Below are 21,435 nucleotides of genomic sequence, written 5' to 3'. Positions count from 1 at the left end.
GGTTCACTTTATCAAGAATGAGCAGAAATGTTTCAGGCAGCCAGGAGAACCCTGAGAACAACTCTGAATGACTGTGTAAAGATGCTCTGCTACCTAGTTTTGAAGTTAATTTTCTTACTGGACATATTTCTGTTTCTATGTCAGCTCATCTATCCAGATGAGGCTAAAGCAACTCTCTCCAGATTCAGATAAGAAAGACTACACTAAGACTATAGAAATGTCATCTTAAAGGGCATTGTGGGTCATTTAGTGGGCAAAACCTGAGGCCTGCTTTAAAAATATATATTTTACATGACATGCTTACTGACCAGTGTGAAGCTGAATCCCACTAAGGTTGCTTCTACCCACTTGCAAGGAAGCTTTTGTCACATATGGTCACGTGAAAATAAAGTTTTCACCAGACTTTATGTAGCCCTGTGAAAAAGTGAGTGTGTCTTTACTGCTTGCACAGGAAATAAGATGCTAATTAATTACAAACTGCACATCTGGAAAGGCACAGAGCTGAAAGGTCTATACATTATTTAGAGCAACTTATGCTCCCCTCAACGATCTTTTTTTGAAGTAGGCCTTGCATATTTCTTTAAGACAATGCTAAACCGCATGCTGCAGTGTGTACACTACAGTATAGCTTCACAGTAGAAGAGTCCCAAATTTCCCTCTAAAAATAAAATATCTATAAGTGTTCATTATTAAGAAGACAACATGGTGCTTAGGCATTTAGCTGATGGAACGAAATGTACACAGCACAGCACACAGAAAACGGCATCTAATGAGGCTTTAGAAATTCTTGGCCTCCTGGCAAAGACTCTCTTGGGGGCTTCAGTATTAAGTATTGGAAATTCCCTGCATGATACTTGTTTTATTACACAAAACTGTAATAATGTATAACAATATACATGAATGCAAGAAGACTGAGAGGAGGCTAATCTCTGTTTTTAACTTGGTTAAACTATCACTATTACTGTAGTTGTTAGTCATTTATAGGTGGTTTGAGACAGTGAACCCTGCTTTCTAAGCCTTCAATACCATGCTCAAAAGGAGATTAGTCACACGTGCTTCTCTCTCCTGTTTGTCGGCTATATGCTGGGAAATTACTTTGGGGTATAAATCTAGAGGTCCCCCTTGTGGCCGTGCAGGTCATCAATTAGATAAGCATTAGGTAACCCAATACAAATCTACATAAGACAGTCCCCAGCCAGTCAATCCAGACACTCAAGAGTCTTTGCCAGTACTACCATTAGACCACTTGCTCAGCAGTATGGCAGACTCTCTGTGCAGGCTGTTTCATCTCCCCACAAAGAGCACTTCAAAAACTGTTGAAGAGCGTGGCAAGTGGGGCAGCAAAAAGGAGTTCATCCTGTCTGTGGCCGGTGCTATTATTGGACTAGGCAATGTGTGGAGATTTCCATATCTTTGCTACAAGAATGGTGGAGGTAAGTATTTCTATTCATTATTCTTAATTAATAAAAGTGTAGTATTATGGTTGATCATAGTGGGGGTTTTTTCTTAAGGAATTAAGAAGATATGTTTTTATTATTCACCAAAGCACAATTATGGGCTTTAATTAGATATTTATTTTCACTGCCAAATACGTTCATTCAAAGTTTTGTTAAAAGCTGCAAATGATTAAAACTCCAATGTGAAGTGTATCTGCTATCCATCTGTGTCTCTGTCTGCCTGTTGATTAAGGATTTGACAGGTTACAAAAGGCTATAAAAATAACAGTCTGTGTCCATGCCAAAAATCACAATCAGATTCTTTGCTGAAGCCCTTTAAGTTCAGCATTGCTCCACTTGAATGAAAAATATCTAGCTGTGATGGTGCTAAACTGGAAACAAACTGGACATCGTAAACATTTCACGTGGCAGATTTTGATGATAACGTTCCAAAAATGAACGAATGAAATCAAACGAACAAAAGACAGATGAAATATTATTGACTTACCTCTTAGGGATGGAAATGTTCATTTGAAAGTTGGTGATTTGCCCCTTCTTTGACCTTAAATGAGGACAGATATGTCAGAGGCATTTCAAACAAATAAACTTCAGGCCTAACAACTATTTTCAGCCATAGCAAAATGATGATATTATTTAAATGTTCTAGCTTTTATCCTTGAGAAATTGACAATCTGCTCATAGACATTATCAGCCGTTGTTCCAATTTGATTAAGTGTCCCCATAACAAGTGATAAATTCAGGGTTCTTATTTCCCATCCTTTTTTTTTTTCTTACTGAGAAAAGCCCTATGTCACAGAAGAATCACACATAGTCGTTCAAGGTAACACTTATTTGACAATGGAAGAAAGTGAACTGCACCAGAAAGAATCATCCTGCATCCTGCTTGGCAACAGCAATAAAAAATACTTGTGGCTTTATTAGCTTACCTCATAAAAAATAGCTGAACAATTGAATTATGTAAATATGAGTGTATCTAAGCTATCAGCTAACAGAGATATCTCAAAGGTGTCTGTCTTTTTCTAAATCATCCTATTTTAGACCACACACTATTACATACTATAACAGCATCATCCTGAAACCTGACCTGGTTTCTACTGTTGTACTTATAAACATCTCCCTGCAGTTATAAAAAATCTGAATCTCAGAAATAATAATGTAAAGACTGATGCTGCAGCAGATTCTGTAACCGTGTATAATTTTTTACATTCTGCTGGCTTCAGTCGTTTGTCAGTGTTCCTAATCCACATGAATAGTTCCTTTATCTTGATGTGTCATGGACAGGACACTGTAAGTGGCTGGGTATAGCTTTTGATAGTTAAGTTAAGCACCCCTACTGATTTAGTCATATTGTTTACTGTAACATTGTTCAATGTAAGAAGATTGGAAATTTAAATACTTTGCATAAAATCAACACAAAATGACGTCAGATTGTGCAGAAAAAAACTTATAATTTATAGTCATCTCATTAAAAGTGCATTGCAAAAAGATATCTCAAGATAGGTCCTCTAGGTGTTTTAATGAACTAGATGCAAATTTCTTTTTTTTAAAAAGATTGTTTTTGGGGCCTTTTGGACTTTACTAAATAAAACAATTAAGATAGATAACAAAATGAGGAGAGAGAAAGGGAAGACATGAAGCAAAGGGCAGCAGGTCCGGCTTAAAGCTGGGCCGCTGCACCACCGTATTTTACACCTTAGGCTTTGAACCTTTCCTAAAGTACATAGACTATAAAATATATTTATATTCAGACAAATTGCCTTCAACTGTGTCCTCTGTGTGAAAATTCAGTCAGAGATAGTTACAGTAATATTCACTTGTGTGTAACTGTGTGGTGTGGAATTGCCACAGGTTTTGGGGATGATCACACAGGAATTAACGATATTAAAGAAGTGGTTTGATATAAATAAATTATCATTGAATCTAGATAAAACCAAATTTATGTTGTTTGGAAACCAAAAGAAAAACATCGAAGTAGAAATATGTGTTGACAATGTATATTTAGAAAGAGTAAATGAAATAAAATTTCTTGGGGTGATCATTGACCACAAGCTCTGTTGGAAGCCACACATTACTTATGTTCGGGGGAAATTGGCACGGGGCATTGCCGTCCTGGGGAAAGCAAAGCATATGTTGGATCAGAAAGCACTGCACATTTTATACTGTGCTTTACTACTGCCATATATGAGCTACTGTGTAGAGGTCTGGGGAAACACATACAAAAGTAACACACAAGCAATAACTATAATACAGAAAAGGGCCATTAGATTAATAAATAATGTAGGGTACAGGGACCATACAAATGCACTCTTTGTCAAAATGCAAGCTATTAAATTCCAAGACTTGGTGAAGCTTAAAACAGCGCTAATAATGTATAAAGTAAGAAATAAATTGCTTCCCAAAGAAATCTGTAAATTGTTCATAGAAAGAGAAGGTGGGTATAACTTAAGAGGGAAATGGAATTTAAAAATACAAAGTGCTAGAACAACTTTAAGAACTATGTCAATATCAATTGCAGGAGTTAAATTATGGAACAGTCTAACAGAAGAAATAAAAGACAGTAAAAACATAAAACAGTTTAAAGTAAAATATAAAAACCTAATTTTAAATAAGTATAAGAATGAAGAAAACGGGGTTAACCCAGGACGGTAATGTTGCTGGTAATGGTGTTGCGGTTCTTTTTTTGTTTTTTTGTTTTGGTTTGTTTGTTTTTCCATAACTTGTGTATCTGCAAATATACACATTCTGTATTTTTCATATGAAAGAAACTATACTGTGGTGGGGCTTGCTAATTTCTTTTGTTGATTTATGTATGTTTTGTTTTGCTTTACTTCATATGTTTCATATGTTTCATATGTTGTTTGTTTAATTTAAGACAAAAAAAATTTAAATGAATGAGAGGTAAAACTTGAGGGGGTAGGGACAAATAAGTAAATACTTCAGCCTACTCCTTTTCAAACAAATAATCCATCCATCCATCCATCTTCATCCGCTTTATCCGAGGCCGGGTCGCGGGGGCAGCAGCCTAAGCAAAGAGGCCCAGACCTCCCTCTCCCCAGCCACCTCCTCCAGCTTATCCGGGGGAATACCAAGGCGTTCCCAGGCCAGCCGAGAGATATAATCTCTCCAGCGTGTCCTGGGTCTGCCCCGGGGCCTCCTCCCGGTGGGACATACCTGGAACACCTCACCCAGGAGGCGCCCAGGGGGCATCCTTGTCAGATGCTCGAACCACCTCAGCTGGCTCCTTTCGATGTGGAGCAGCAGCTGCTCTACTCTGAGCCCCTCCCGGATGGCCGAACTTCTCACCCTATCTCTAAGGGAGAGGCCAGCCACCCTTCGGAGGAAGCTCATTTCTGCCGCTTGTATCCGCGATCTCGTTCTTTCGGTCACTACCCACAGCTCGTGGCCATAGGTGAGGGTAGGGACGTAGATCTACCGGTAAATTGAGAGCTTCGCTTTTACACTCAGCTCCCTCTTCACCACGACGGACCGGTGCAGCGTCCGCATTACTGCAGCTGCAGCCCCAATCCGTCTGTCGATCTCCGGCTCCCTTCTCCCATCACTCGCGAACAAGACCCCGAGATACTTGAACTCCTCCACTTGGGGCAGGAACTCATCCCCGACCCGGAGTGGGCACTCCACCCTTTTCCGGCTGAGAACCATGGCCTCAGATTTGGAGGTGCTGATCCTCATTCCCGCTGCTTCACACTCGGCTGCGAACCGTTCCAGTGCGAGCTGGAGGCCCTCACCCGATGGAGCCAACAGAACCACATCATCTGCAAAAATCAGAGATGAGATTCTGAGGCCACCAAAGCGAAAGCCCTCCGCCACTTGGCTGCGCCTAGAAATCCTGTCCATAAAAATTATGAACAGCACCGGAGACAAAGGGCAGCCCTGGCAGAGCCCATCACCCACAGGGAACGAGTCCGACTTATTGCCGGCAATGCGAACCAAGCTCTTGCAACGGTTGTATAGGGATCGAATGGCCCGTAGCAATGGGCCAGACACCCCATACTCCCGCAACACCTCCCACAGGACACCCCGAGGGACACGGTCGAATGCCTTCTCCAAGTCCACAAAACACATGTAGACTGGTTGGGCAAACTCCCATGCACCCTCAAGTATCCTTGAGAGGATAAAGAGCTGGTCCAGTCAAACAAATAATGGAATGATATTTTGTAATGATTGTGAAGGCACATGTTTGAAATGTTTGAAATAAAAATGAACTGAACTGAACTGAACTGAACTAACTGTGTGTAACTGTGTGTCACTGCGGATACAAGTGAGACATCCATTCTAGCCAATCAGAAAAGTCTACTTCCATTAACAAAAAACAAACCATTTGTGGTGTACCCCAAGGTTCCCTCATGGGCCCAGTTCTTTTCAGTTCACTCATAATACCTTTATAGTCTACTAACTACAGATATGACATGTTTCTGTAGCTGCATTTTTCTCTCATGCATTCAGAAACTTGGGTGACCACAATGCCCGCCCACCCGCCTACTAGCCCACCCCCACCGACCAGCCTACACGGCAGGGTGATGAAAACCCCCCATCAGCCTTTTACAGCTGAGTACTAAAAACCCTTTTAGGAGACTTTTGTTCCACTTAGCACACACCGCATGCTTAACAAAGAAGATAATGTTTGGCACTTAAATTCAATGACAGACATGGTACAGGATGTCTAGTTCTCAAAACGCTATAATCAGTGGTTACTTGATGATGAAGGGGTCATAAATAATCTGAATCACTTTCCCTCCTGTTCTAAAATCACCCACAACAACTTTTCCTCACTGAGAATGGCTGAGTGACTAAGGTGTGGCATGGAAAATAACAGATATGACATGTTTCTGTAGCTGCATTTTTCTCTCATGATTCAAAAGTATATCCTAGCATTGCCCAAGTAAGTACTTATTGTCTTGAAAGATGAACATGAATATTTTTGCAATATAGTATACCAGTCATGTGCTAATGTAGTTTGTTGTCACCTGCAGGTGCATTCTTCATCCCTTACGTCCTATTCCTTCTCACTTGTGGCATACCTCTATTTGTGCTGGAGACGGCACTGGGCCAGTACACTAGTCAGGGAGGAATCATGTGCTGGAGGAAGGTCTGCCCCTTGTTTGAAGGTGAGCTAACCACTGGAATTGTGGTGAAGCAGATCAATGAAGAAGAAGTAAGAGAATGCAATGCTAACAGTTGTTGTTTCCAGGCATGGGATATGCAAGCCAAATGATCATTTTCTACGGAGGCATCAGCTATATTGTGATTTTAGCCTGGGCTTTTCTCTACTTATTTTCTTCCTTCTCTGGAGAGTTGCCATGGGCCACCTGTAATAACACATGGAATACAAGTAAATACATATGTTGCTATTATACTTTTATCTGCCTTTGCATACACCAAAAAATCAGTGGCCTTAAAAATAGTATGGATAATGTTAATGTCACTTCATTGTGTTTCTAAATGTGACATCTCGCTTAAGCAATTTAACTGACATAAATAAAATTCAAGCCTTTGAAGATTTGTCATCTTTAACTGTGTTTTAATCTATTTCAGATCGTTGTGTGGTAATAAACAACTACAATGCCACCCTCAACTGGACTTTACCTGTAAATTCATCATCTTCTGTTGTAGAATTTTGGCAGTGAGTTATCATGAGTTTTTTTAATAAAACTTCATTTGAAAGCTCAGCTATAGGTATACTATACTAAAGATAAAAGCTCTGCATGTCGATGCCACAGCCACATCAGATCTTTGTTTTTCCACACTGCTTTCGTGTGTTTCTTTGCATGTGCTATGATAAATTTGCCAGTTTTATCATGTAGATTGTAAGGGTGCAACGATACTCGTATCGATATTGAACCGTTCAATACATTGCTTTCGGTTCGGTATGCATATGTATCGAACAATACAACATTTTTAATTTATTTTATCAACTTTTCTTCTGACGATGCTGTCTGTGTTGAGCGCTCAGTGGATCTGCGTTCGACTACTCCGCCTAGGCTGCACTGTCCAGCGCAGATCCACTGAGCGCAGCACAAGCTAGCAAGACAGAAGCTAAGCTCCTTGCAACATGGCAAATTGAACCTCCCCCACCCTCATTCAGATCTGGCTTTTGGAACTGTTTTGTTCTTCATGTGAAGTATGACCCTGAAGGTAAGCGCGTCATGGACAAAAGTAAAACAGTATGTTTGATGTGCCACGCAGTGCTCGATTACATTGGTGGGAACTAGTGCGTTAGCGCAGTTAGCTCGTTAACGTGTTGACACCGTCCAGCCCCACGCACGGGGCGATCCGTGGTAGCTCGTTAACGGAGATTTGCTGTGTTGTGGCGTTAACGTCATTTCAGATTAACGCTGACAGCACTAGTGGGAACACAACGAATATGACTGCACATTTACGCCGACATCATTCTAGTGCAAAGACAAGTGGAAGCAGACAAAACAACAAGCATGCATGCTACAAACTTTACCAGAGTCATTTAGACAGCCGTTAGCACATGATTCTCCTTATGGGGACCTGATATGTTTAATATGCTGCTGAGAATATAGCCCAGAAGAAGCGTATAGTATAGCTTTTATTTTGGAAAGAGCCATTTCTCTGTAATAAACTCTCTTTTCCAAAGATGAGTGATTTCTCTATCAGATAGATTATTTTTTTTATTACTTTGTTGTTTCAGCAACATTAAATTTAAAAACTGTACTTTTGAGTTAAAATATATATTTATAATTTTAATAAATGACAAATTAAAAAAGAATGAACATTTTTTTTGTATCGAAAAAATATAGAACCGTGACACCAAAGTATCGAACTGAACCGAACCGAGAATTTTGTGTATTGTTGCACCCCTAGTAGTTTGGTGAGTCCCCTTAGCGCCACACAGATGTCTGATTGCTCCTAACTGAAAACACCTTCAAACACAACGTGAAAACAAAGAAATTACCTAATCTGCACTATTATGAAGTTTTATTCAGATCTTCTGCCTTATCTGAGAGACTCATATTTCCTGAGCAAGACAGTTCACGTGTAACAGCATATGCTGTAGCATCTGTCAGCATAGCTCCCCCTCAGCACTGAGATGGGATCAATCAACCAGAATAATTGAAAACACCTGTGTACTAAAGGTGTGAAGTGATTTTAATTGCACATTCAAGCATATATCATTCTGAATAGTTTAATGAGCTTCAACTTCATCAGGTCTTTCATGTTGGCCCCAGTGACTTGTCAATCAAATATGTAACTAATAATATTTTTTCTGATATAAATGTTCCTGGGTATTGGATTTTCAACATGCAAACTCACGCAATGCTCACATGTTGCCCATTTTTGTAGCCCTCTCCAAACTCACACATATGTGTAGGTAATGACAGTAATAGTAAAAAAAAATTAAAATCTTAACTAGTAACTACAGTCCAAAGATGAAGTTTTACACAACAACACATACTGCTTTAAAAGGCCATTCATCTAACTAACACTGCGTCATCTTTCAGGCGTCGGGTGTTGAACATATCCACTGGCATAGAGGCCTTGGGAAACATTCAGTGGGAACTTTCTCTGTGCCTTCTTCTAGCCTGGGTCATCTGCTACTTTTGTGTCTGGAAGGGAGTTAAATCCACAGGAAAGGTAACACTAAAATGACAAATGTGTGTCCGACATTTGTAGTAGATACACCACTATTATCAATTTGAAGCTCCTACTTAGCTTTATTATTGAGTTATTGCATTCAGAAACTTGGGTGACCACAATGCCCGCCCACCCGCCTACTAGCCCACCCCCACTGACCAGCCTACACGGCAGGGTGATGAAAAACCCCCATCAGCCTTTTACAGCTGAGTACTAAAAACCCTTTTAGGAGACTTTTGTTCCACTTAGCACACACCGCATGCTTAACAAAGAAGATAATGTTTGGCACTTAAATTCAATGACAGACATGGTACAGGATGTCTAGTTCTCAAAACGTTATAATCAGTGGTTACTTGATGATGAAGGGGTCATAAATAATCTGAAACACTTTCCCTCCTAAGGTGTGGCATGGAAAATAACAGACCAGAACTCCCAGACAGCCACCGTTTGTTTGTTTTTTGGGCTGCTGCCAAGCCAATAGTTCAGTGTTACGTGTGCTTAGCTTTCAAAGCAGACCACAACACATAACAGTGTTGTCATGCAGTTGTGGTTGTGTCAGACCTGCAGCCACATGCAATCAGATTGTTGGACTCAGTATTAAAGAAATTACTGGTGATTAGTTAAAATAGGAAGCAGCCGCACTGAAGCCACCCAAGGCACAATTCTAGTTTGGTTAAATTTAGATGTTAAGATATCAACAAATTTCCCACGTATGGGACTAATAAAGGATTATCTCTTATCTGAGATACTTAAAAAAATAAAGTTTGGTTAAACTACTTTGTAAAGAAAAAAGCAGGCCCCTTTTTCACATAAACTACAAAAACAAAAAATAACTCCCGTATACATGGGAAAAAAAACACGTTGTGATGTAACATATTCAGTCTATATAACCCAAAGGTTTGTTTTGTCTAGACCGATAAAAAAAAGTAACTGAACAATTTGAATCTTTCAAATATAAACTTAAAGCAGCCACGAGCAAGCTAATGTCAAATACGGTTGCGAGTTTAATTTCATATAGAAAGCAACAGTTTGACGAAACACGCGAAGACTCTCGTTTGCCTCGTTCAGTGGATAGGCTCATGTGAGGCTTGTGATTTGTGAGAAAGTGAATTGGAAGTGCTGACTGGGAAATCTCTCTGTGGGAGAGACGTGTGCAATAGATCCCAGCTGTCTCTGCCATATAATTACCTACTGTAGCGTGTAGTAACTTATTTTCTTCCTAAATCACTGGAGTTAATTGAATTAATCCACTGGTGCCTTTTTCCTGAAGTGATACAGTTAGAAAATTCAAGATTGTAAAAACAATAAATAAAGATAGTCTTATTAAGTAACATTGATGGATTGGTGAAAAATTTTTAAAAAGGTTTGCACAGCCAAAATCACAGCATTGTCACAACATATCCCCTTGCAAATGTTACCATGCCCTCTATTGTTAGTTATGGTGTACTTTTTGTATTGCCCGTTTTATTTTTTTACAGGCTACATATTTCACAGCCACATTGCCCTTCATCACATTAGCTGTGCTGTTTGTCAGAGGAATAACCCTTCCCGGAGCTTTCCATGGGATCAAATACTACTTGTATCCGAATCTGGCACGGCTTGCTGACCCACAGGTATTATTTAGTCTATTTTCTTTTGATTTTTGTGCCACGATAACAGCATTTAGTAGCAGCATTTTTGGAAAAATAATCTTCTGTTGGTTTACAGGTCTGGATGGATGCTGGAACACAAATATTTTATTCTTATGCCATATGTTTGGGATGCCTGACTACACTTGGAAGCTACAACAAGTACAACAATAACTGTTATAGGTGACTACCTGATGAAGATCTAATTTGATGGTTTAAATCACAATTTGCAATTATGTCCTACTATAGCTGCTAATTCCTAATGCTAAAGAATTATCAGTTAATAAGACTTGTGTAAAAGATTCAAAATCTTAATTAAATTTTTTCATTACAAGTGTCGAACCCTTACTATGAGTCAATGTAACTTTAACCTGCACCCAAACAAAAGAATTTAATAGCACTGACCAACACTGTTGTGATAATGCAGGAACAACACAAAATGTGAGATACAGCATGAAGAAGAATTAAATTCACATCAGCACAACTTCCATAAATATGACACACACCCCAAACACACACACACAAAAACCTCAAACATAAGTGTGCATCAGGATAGGCAAAGAACAGAAGACACACACACAGAGAGAGACATTTTTGGAGGTTTTAGTAATTTCTTGTTATCACAGTGTCAGTCCTTGTTGTACGTTACCGATTCACAAATAAAGACAGGAAGCTTTGTTTCTGATTTGCAGAGACTCCTTCTATCTTTGCTTGTTGAACAGTGGGACCAGCTTCGTATCAGGCTTTGCGATCTTCTCAGTTTTGGGCTACATGTCACAAAAACAGGGTGTGGACATTGCTACAGTTGCTGAATCAGGTGAGGCTGCACACCTGCTTGGTTAGATTTCAGACTGGCATGTGTTTTTTTTTTCTCTAAAGTTACGGATTGTTAATTGAAAAATAATCTTTTTCCTCATGACAATTATTAAGCCTGGAACCTTCTAAATGTTAAAATGCATTAAACATTTCTCCGTAAACCGAAGACACTGTGGCACTCTGACATGATTTACTTGTTCTTGGTTTCACTCTGTAGGTCCAGGACTTGTCTTCATAGTTTACCCACAAGCTGTGACCCTGCTGCCATGGCCTCAGGTCTGGTCTGTGTGCTTTTTCACCATGATCATCTTACTGGGAATAGATGGCCAGGTCAGCTTCAGTCTTTCCTATGTCTTGTAAAAAATCTCTTGCTTAACTTATCTTGACACTAACCTGTCTTTGTGTTACTCTCCAGTTTGCAGGTATCGAGAGCATCATGACCTCGTTAACAGATATGTACCCAGCCCAGATACGAAAAGGATACCGCAGAGAGCTTTATCTGATGCTGATCTGTGCGCTCTGCTATATGTTTGGTCTGTTATTAGTGTCAGAGGTGAGCTGTCAGAAGCACATTTATTGTTGGTCAAATGTAATCAGTTTACTGTGTAAAATTTTTTTCCAGCATGGTCAAATGACACAAAATACACAGTAGGTACACTCCTAAAATGTGTTTTTGTTTCCATTAAATCAACAGGATTTTGAGTTGTTTGCAGTAATACTTTTTTTTAAATAAATCAAATCCACTGTATTCGCTGCTTTCATTTTAGGCTGGCGCATACATTCTGCAGATCTTTGATCACTATGTATGCAGTGGGCCCACTCTTGTTCTGATGGCAATTTTCCAGTCAGTGATTATTGGATGGATCTATGGTATGTTATAAATGTCAGTGGTACAATTGTTTATATATATATATATATATATATATATATGGAAACCAAAGAGAAACGGAGGTTCACACCCTTCAATGTGCAGACATGGAAAGACATGTAAGTGGAGGAGGCAGCAACAGCAAGCTCCTTGTGCAGGAAAGAGTACGCATTGTTGCGCTTATAGTTGCTGCAAATTGGAAATTAGCAGCAACTGTGAGCATGCTAACCCAGGTAAAAATAGCCCTAGCTTCTTTTTTGTTTACAATAATTAAATAAATACTTCTGTCCTAGGTGCTCAACGCTTCTGTGACAACATTGAGGACATGATTGGTTACAAACCTCTGTCACTAATCAAGTACTGCTGGCTGTATGCCACTCCTCTTATTTGCAGTGTAAGCATCTGAAGCAGTCTGACTAAATAGTTTATCGATATTGTATAATTTCCATCTTTCACTGATTATTATTGACGATGATTTCCTTTAAAGGGAACCCTTGTGTTTTTGCTGATAAGTTACACACCACTGAAATTCAACAACACCTACGTGTATCCTTGGTGGGCTTACTGGATTGGCTGGTTCCTCGCCATGTCGTCTCTTTCTATGATCCCAGTCACTATGATCTACAAACTGGCCAAAGGTAGAGGGAGTCTCTGGCAGGTCAGTGATGTTACTAGTGGCAGCTTTGTATTTGAATAACTAACTGTGATGTTCATCGGCGTAACTTTGTTCTGAACATTGGAGGGGTCAAGATCTCTCTCTAAATAAATAAATAAATAAATCTGGGTAAATTCCCAGATGATTAAACATGCAACTATTTTGCTGGTAATACCTGAAATGAGTAAAGAAAATCAACAGCCTATCTATGAAAGGTCATTCATAATTGTATTGGAGAGGTTATATTGGTCGGGTCTGATTATTGGAGGGTAATAACCCCCTTAACCCCCCTGGAAATTATGCCCCTGGTGATATTCATTGACAATCTTAATGCCTTTTTCCAGCGTCTTAAGACCAGCTCCCGCCCAGCAGATGATCTTCCAGTGATGGCAGAGGTGACAGCAAAAGAAAGGGCGAGCTTCACTGCATGTCCACGATAATGGAGCAAATGACCATATTTTTAAAAAATCCAAACTTTAAGAGCAACTTTAATTTTTTTTATTTCAAAAATATGTAGAGTAGCTTGTTTACTGCATGGTTTTATATGGTGGGTCATTTTTAGTACAGCAAATTGTTTTAACACAAAAAGACCAGCTTGACAGATCAAAGATCTAAAATAAGCTTGTTTTTTTTTTTTATTAAATTGTGTTGAAATTCACTGCCATCATTGCTATATTCAACTCTAAGCTAAAAGGACAAAGTGGTACAGAACGACAAAGTTCCTCTGGCATTAACATCAGCACAAAAGCTGTGTCCTAGGAGCTACATGGCATGGCTTTTCTGTAAGTGTAATATGTAGGTGGTGCAGTACTTTTATCCATAAAGATTATCATCATATTATCAGCATTCCAAATTCTCATTTGTGTTTTTCACTGGGAGGAAAAAATAGCATTTTTTTTACTACATATAAATTTAAATGAATATACAGTACCTCTTTTACAGTTGTCATAGGTGTAATGATGCTTCCTGCTTGAATTTATACAATAATTCTACAATATCTTATAAGCTAGTTTACTTTGTTATTTTTTAGGGGTAAGTATTTTCTTGGATTAAAGTAGTATTAAGAGCTTTTTTATTTTACTTCTATATTTACGCATGGATTTACATTTCTATTAAGAACTCTAGAACAGCTATAAACATAATGGGTTTGGGTCACTGACTATGTGCACCATGACAGCATGACAGGTAAATTTCTGTGGCTAACATTTATTCAGGGTCTAATTCATGTATTTTTATTAAATATAATACACCAAATATGTATATCCTCCACAAAGGTATTAGGACTTGCTTGAATCTGTAACACAATTTTTTTTAACGCTTTAATTCAGAGTTTTCCTTTTTTCTAAAGTATTTTTGTACTGATTAAGGGTTTTTATTCAACATGTGACTTTAAATTTGTATAATAAAATAATTTTGGGGGTAATTTTGCTTCTTTGCTTTTATTTTGCATGGAAAAAAAATTACTACAAAAAACGACCACCTGCCATTCTTGTTAAACCCATTCACAGCGTATATAGCCTGTACAGTGACTTTGTATCTGTCACAGTCTGGCTGAGGCAGACTGTATATGTTGTGAAAAAGGACTTGAATGCAGACCGAAACACAATGTGAAATGTGATGTGGATTAACAGAAAACGAGCAGTTTATTATCGCTGGCAAAATAAATACAAACGAAGGGCATGGGTGAACTAAATAATAACCTGAACTGGGTGAACTAAAATGAAACATGAAAAACCCTTAAACATGGAGAACTGGCGTGGCTACCCGGTGACACGATGTGGACTAGCAGTCGACCTGACAAGGAATGACTGAAAACACACGGACTAAATACACACAAGAGGCTAATGAGGGAAGTGGGAACACATGGGGAAAACAGCTGACACACATGAACACAACGAAGTCACAGGGGAAGTGTAAAACTAAACACACTGAACATAGAAACACAAGACCTCTTCAAAGTAAAACAGGAAACATAATGGGACGCAGACATGACAATAAATAGTGAGGGGAACATAAATACAGGGGTAGAAAAAACAAAGTGAATCTAAATAAACAAATGAACTTAAGCAAACCATAAACATCAAAATAAACTAAAACTCAAAACGCTGGGTTAAAAGACCCAGGATCGTGACAGTGTCACTTAGAATAGAATAGAATAGAATAGAATAGCCTTTATTGTCATGGTACAGAGTACAACGAAATTGGAGTGCCACTCCCTTGGTGCAAGTTTCAATAATAAATATAAATGTAAAATATAAAAAGTACAAAAAAACAATCGTAAGTACTCAAACAATAGTATGTACAATATATACAGGATAGCAGCATTAATATAATGACAGTATGAATAGCAGCATAATACAATGACAGTGACGGTATGGAATAGGTTCAATTGTTTTTGTGCTTATTTACTACGGTGATAGCTCTGGGAAAGAAGCTATCCCTGAATCTGTTTGTCCTGGTTTTATGTGACCTGTACCGTCGGCCTGACGGTAATAGTTCAAACAGTTGGTTGCTGGGGTGAGAGTAGTCCTTGATGATATTGCCAGCTCTGCTGAAGTACCTTATATACTTTGCTGTGTTACAGCTACAATTATAGTCACTTAAAGCCAGTTTTCAGAACACAGAGCATGTTATGAAGTCCAAAAAAACTTGCAGAGCATGATATTGCCCTGGAAGAAGCCAGGAGCCGTGGGGATTTTTTTAGGCTTGACTGTCTGACAGAACTATAACAGACCCAACAAAAAACCTTTGGTAAGGCAGTAGAACAACAAACATGTTGAATTCATGGACTGAAAATATTTTTAGTAAAATATGAAAAATTATTCGTTTTCTATTTTTTTCATTAAATCTCTAATACATTAAAGTGTGCAACCAGTGGACTATATGATACTTTCCAGTGTAATCTTACCTGAATTTTGCAAAAATGTTTTTTTTTTTTTATTAAACTGTCTACAACGTGCAGCCCCTCAGTTTATCCACTGTCTGAAACAAATTTGTTTTGGTTTTTTACAGTAGCTTCTCTCAAGTTAAGGTCAACCTTCCCTTAAACTGCCTTACTGACTGCCGCGCACACACAAATACTTTTAAACAGCCGTTGAGCAAGACTTCTGTACTGACAGAACTGCTGTATGTAGCTAAGTTAATCATTTTAAAGAGGTGCTGAATCCATGCAACAAATGTGGTTTCAAAGGATGAAATGGCTGCTGAAATGAGGTCTCGCTTGTGAAGTGATCTCGGCTGACTGTAACAGATTAGTTTGTAAATCCATCAGATAACCTTTGTGAAAGTTAAAAGCTATCCCTCTGAATTCTGTGGGAAAAAAGAAAAAAAGTAGAATCCATTATAGTGCACTATTGGACTGATTGTATTTCCAGATACAATATTTTGTGTTTCATCAAAATGGGGCAGCATGGCTGTGTGCTGTTTATTTTTGATCCTTTATTATATTTATTTATTTTTTAAGTCTTTCAGCTGCTCCCTTGGCACAAGTAGCCCTGCATATTTGTCTTACACCAGATGACCATCCCAGCCACGCAACACAAATTTGATTTATGTCTCCTGCTGGAATTGAACCAGCAACCTTTGTTTGCTTGGTAAATATGTAAACAGCTACACAGCTACTGTTTCACTTCAAGTTTTACTGAAAGATGACCTAATTTCCTTTGAACTGTTTCACTGTAGATTTTGATTGGCTGTATTAGATGGAAATACTTGAGGAAATTAAAAAAGCAAGAATTATAATATTGCTTTATAATAATTATAATATAATGGGGCTTCATCTGAAGATTATCTGTACAAGATGGGAAAATTGTGAAATGTTTTGCAAAACAGGTGCACTATTTAGATAAAGGTATTAGGCCACACCTCCTGATCTTTCAGTTCAGGTGTTGGCCCATTCTGTTGTTGCAGGTCTATGGAAATCAAGCACCTATCCATGCAATCTGCCTTTATTCATTTTTGTAAAAGAATAGGTCTCTAAAGAGCAAGGTTGCAACAAGTCAGCCATGAACAACTGAAGTGGTGTTATTACAAAGTTTAACAGTTTATGAACCACAGCAAATAACCCATGAAGTGACAGACCATGTATGGGCATGTGCTGAGACGCACAGTGCCTAAAAGGATGTAAATATGTAAAAATTGTGTATGTTTCTGTTTTGTGTCTTGTGTACTGTTTGTTTTAATATGTGTCTTTCTTGCAGCTGTTACATCCAAATTTTCCCTTGTGGGACATTTAAAGGATTATTCTATTATTCTATTACCTTGGCCTCCAGTAACACTGTGAGGAACCCTGGAGTCATTTTTGACCAGGATATGTTCTTCAATGCACATATTAAACAAATATGTAGGACTGCTTTTTCCATTTAAGTAACTTCTCTAAAATTAGAAATATCCAGTCTCAGAGTGATGCTGAAAAACTAGTTCATCCATTCATTACTTCCAGGCTGGACTACTGTAATTCATTATTATCAGGATGTCCTAAAAACTCCCTGAAAAGCCTTCAGTTAATCCAAAATGCTGCAGCAAGAGTGCAAGAAAGAGAGAGATTTCTCCTGTATTGACTTCCTTTCATTGGCTCCCTGTTAAATCCAGAATTGAATTCAAAATCCTGCTCCTCAAGTCTTAAATAATCAGGCCCCATCTTATCTTAATGGCCTTATACTACCATATCGCCCCATTCACTCTCGCACTGCAGGCCTACTTGTTGTTCCTAGAGTATTTAAAAGTAGAATGGGAGGGAGAGTCTTCAGTTTTCAGGCCCCTCTTCTGTGGAACCAGCTTCCAGTTTGGATTCGGGAGACAGACACTAGCTCTACTTTTAAGATCAGGCTTAAAACTTTCCTTTTTGCTAAAGCATATAGTTAGGGCTGGACCAGGTGATCCTGAATCCTCCCTTAGTTATGCTGCAATAGATGTAGGCTGCCGGGGGACTCCCATGATGCATTGAGTTTTTCTTCTTCAGTCACCTTTCTGACTAAACATGTGTTAATAGACCTCTCTGCTGAATCATACTTGTTATTAATCTCTGTCTCTCTTCCACAGCATGTCTTTATCCTGTCTTCCTTCTCTCACCCCAACCGGTCCCAGCAGATGGCCCCGCCCCTCCCTGAGCCTGGTTCTGCCTGAGGTTTCTTCCTGTTAAAAGGGAGTTTTTCCTTCCCACTGTCGCCAAAGTGCTTGCTCATAGGGGGTCATATGATTGTTGGGCTTTTCTCTGTATGTATTATTGTAGGGTTTACCATATACAATACAATATAAAGTGCCTTGAGGCGACTGTTGTTGTGATTTGGCGCTATAGAAATAAAATTGAATTGAATTGAATTGAAAAGTTGTCATCGGTCTGCTGACACAATAACAGCCGTGCTTGAAACTTCCTACAGCATTAACATCAGCACAAAAACTGTGCACCGGGACCTTCATGGCATGGGTTTCCATTTTTGTCCATGTAGTGTATGTGATTAAATTCACTTACAGCTTCATTTAAACATTTTATGAAAAAACGTGTGATTGTGTTTCAGTTTTGTCTGGGTTTTTTTCCCCTGAAATATTAAAGGTTTCCTTCTGTTGCTAAGTTTTACACCTGAGGTTCGCTGTAGTTGTCAATTGCAAAATTAACTGCACAGCACACAATACAAAAACCATTCCCCATACTTCCTCTATGAAAGCCTATGCATGTTAACGGAGGTCCATATTGACAGAGCTGTGAGTTAACACCAGTGTTGGTCAAGTTACTCGAAAAAGTATTCAGTAATTAGATTACTTCCCCAAAAAAGTAATCCCGTTACTTTACTGATTACTTATTTTCAAAAGTAATTAATTACTTAGTTACTTAGTTACTTTTTAAAAACACGATTTACAACCTGAATAGGTGATAAAGCGATAGATCTTTCAGCCCAATTCTACTTTTTCTGCATAATCCATCATACAAAATGTAATCAAATGGAAAAGTTTTTTTTTTTTAACTTGTTTTATCAGTTTTAATCTTTTAACTTTATGCATCAACCAAAAATTAAATTATATGCAACATTCTCTGACTGGAAGAAATTAGTTTAACATTTAAACCTATTTTCTGCACATTCCAGCACATAAAATAAATTATTTTTTGTGTTTACACTCTTTCAAAGAGATGCAAGTAAAACACAGCAGAAAATAAATAAAATCAAAGACTAGCGGTCCTGTTGCTCTATTTTCACCTGTAAAGCAGGAGTGGGGTAGGTGGAGGTGTGCAAGTTTCTCTGTGAATTTCCCGTTACGTCGTTGCGCACTCGGAGCTTGTTTAGGGGGGTTTTTCGTTGTAAAAAGAAGTTTTCTTCCCACGCACAACGGACGCTAATGTTTTTGTCACTTTTTATGGAATCAAACTCAAAGTAAGGCCAGTACTTCCACGCTTTAAACGCTGCACGCTCATACTCTCTCCTGCACTCGATATATTATCCATTGTTGATCTGCACACAGCTGTTGTCACAAATGTCGCACTTGCTTATGTCACTGTCATGAGACATTCTGGCAAAAAAATCACGGTTTTAGTAACGCAGTAACGCAGCGTTCCTACGGGAAAGTAACGGTAATCTAATTACCATTTTTTGCAATAGTAATCCCTTACTTTACTTGTTACTTGAAAAAAGTAATCAGATTACAGTAACTGCCCATCTCTGGTTAACACTGATGTTAGTTACTCAAGTTCAACATTAAATACCAAAATTCTGACTGACTGATCACAGACCTATGGGCTGCAGTATCTTCCTCCCTCAGCCTACACTTATCTGGGGGGCTTTCTACAAGACTTGGGAATTTGGCTGCAAGGATTTGCTGACATGCAGCCAAACAAGGAGTATGAGGTTGAATACTGATGTTTAGGAGCATGCTGGTGTTCCAGTTTATCCAAAAGATGTTGCTGGGGTTGTGTCAAGACTTTATGCAAGCACTTTCTTCTGCACCAGAACAGTGACACTTGTTATCTTGGATTGAAACCTGGAATGTAAGGGTATATTGTATAAAACACCAGTAATTCTCAGTTTTATTATATTGTAAAAGGAACATTGTGATCTGCAACTTACTATAAGGGTTTAAAAAAAGAAGAAGAAATAAAGCCAAAAGACTGAATGCTGGTTTAGCTCACTGGGTTGAGTAAACCAGCACCCAGTATGAGGCACCCCTGGAATTTCTTCCAACAGCTATCCTGTTGCAATAAAGGCTAAAAACCCAAAGAATATATATAAGAAGGTTGAAGACAGAAAAAGTTGAAGACAAAAGCTACTGTCCCTGGCTGCCATGTGTCTTGAGGTATCAAAGTGGATAGAGACCTTAAGCATCCTCAGTAATTCTGTCTGCAAAAGAAAGTGCCTCACTGACCACGTGATATATCACACACCATGCCACCCTGATCCAAACAAGGATGGTGGAGACAATATAATGAACAAATATAAAAATACGATGCTCTACAGTAAGGACTAAAAGTATAAACGTTTGGGGGTTTTTTTGTGTTAAATCACTTATTACATTTTGTAATATATATATATATATATATATTCCTTTTAAATCACTGAGAAAGCATTTAAAAAACATACTAGAAACATACTGGCACAAGAAAGATTAAGATTACCAGCTGATAAAGATGATATTCGTCATTCCACATTTCATTTTTTCAAATGTAGCATACGGTTGTTCTTGTTTGCTGGTGATGGTGCAATAAAGAAGAAGAAGAAGCTGGGATAGATTTAAAAATCTCAGAAGGCAGGGTCAATTTACAGTGGGGCAAAAAAGTATTTAGTCAGCCACCGATTGTGCAAGTTCCCCCACTTAAAATGATGACAGAGGTCAGTAATTTGCACCAGATGTACACTTCAACTGTGAGAGACAGAATGTGAAAAAAAAATCCATGAATCCACATGGTAGGATTTGTAAAGAATTTATTCGTAAATTACGGTGGAAAATAAGTATTTGGTCACCTCAAACAAGGAAAATCTCTGGCTCTCACAGACCTGTAACGTCTTCTGTAAGAAGCTTTTCTGTCCCCCACTCGTTACCTGTATGAATGGCACCTGTTTGAACTCATCATCTGTATAAAAGACGTGTTTGGAGGAAGAAGAATACTGAGTTGCATCCCAAGAACACCATACCTACTGTGAAGCATGGGGGTGGAAACATCATGCTATGGGGCTGTTTTTCTGCCAAGGGGACAGGACGACTGATCCGTGTTAAGGACAGAATGAATGGGGCCATGTATCGTGAGATTTTGAGCCAAAACCTCCTTCCATCAGTGAGAACTTTGAAGATGAAACGAGGCTGGGTCTTCCAACATGACAATGGTCCAAAACACACCGCCCGGGCAACAAAGGAGTGGCTCCGTAAGAAGCATTTGAAAGTCCTGGAGTGGCCTAGCCAGTCTCCAGA

General features: G+C 38.7%; 1 protein-coding gene across 3 annotated transcripts; it reads left to right on the top strand.

The window, feature by feature from the left end:
- The first annotated feature begins 1,153 nt into the window (after positions 1-1,153).
- Positions 1,154-14,455, top strand: LOC146574511 (sodium- and chloride-dependent GABA transporter 2-like). 3 transcript variants are annotated; one of them, XM_085274218.1, is made up of 14 exons: positions 1,163-1,433; positions 6,449-6,583; positions 6,667-6,807; positions 7,011-7,098; positions 8,945-9,077; positions 10,556-10,690; positions 10,785-10,888; positions 11,398-11,522; positions 11,739-11,851; positions 11,937-12,074; positions 12,289-12,391; positions 12,683-12,783; positions 12,877-13,047; positions 13,389-14,455. In XM_085274218.1, exons 1-14 carry the CDS (start codon positions 1,259-1,261, stop codon positions 13,482-13,484), a joined length of 1,758 nt encoding a protein of 585 aa, XP_085130344.1. In that variant the 5' UTR covers positions 1,163-1,258; the 3' UTR covers positions 13,485-14,455. The 3 variants fall into 3 exon arrangements, 2 of the variants coding, with proteins under 2 accessions (XP_085130345.1, XP_085130344.1); XR_014892475.1 differs by lacking the exon at positions 13,389-14,455 and having other exon boundaries at positions 1,154-1,433; positions 11,937-12,169; positions 12,289-12,783; positions 12,877-12,924; XM_085274219.1 differs by lacking the exons at positions 12,877-13,047; positions 13,389-14,455 and having other exon boundaries at positions 1,154-1,433; positions 11,937-12,169; positions 12,683-12,782.
- Positions 14,456-21,435: the final 6,980 nt, after the last annotated feature.

This window comes from Mchenga conophoros, linkage group LG5, assembly GCF_057382185.1.
Source record: "Mchenga conophoros isolate Kocher_MC1m ecotype Shallow Benthic linkage group LG5, M_conophoros_male_GT1.1, whole genome shotgun sequence".
Taxonomy (NCBI): Eukaryota; Metazoa; Chordata; class Actinopteri; order Cichliformes; family Cichlidae; genus Mchenga; species Mchenga conophoros.
This window is presented reverse-complemented; position numbering and strand designations above follow the sequence as displayed.

Coding starts and splice junctions, on each gene's coding strand:
- LOC146574511 (XM_085274218.1), top strand. CDS start 1,259: ATGGCAGACTCTCTGTGCAGGCTGTTTCATCTCCCCACAAAGAGCACT. Junction 6,808..7,010: donor TAATAACACATGGAATACAA/GTAAATACATAT, acceptor AATCTATTTCAG/ATCGTTGTGTGGTAATAAAC. Junction 11,523..11,738: donor TGCTACAGTTGCTGAATCAG/GTGAGGCTGCAC, acceptor TTCACTCTGTAG/GTCCAGGACTTGTCTTCATA.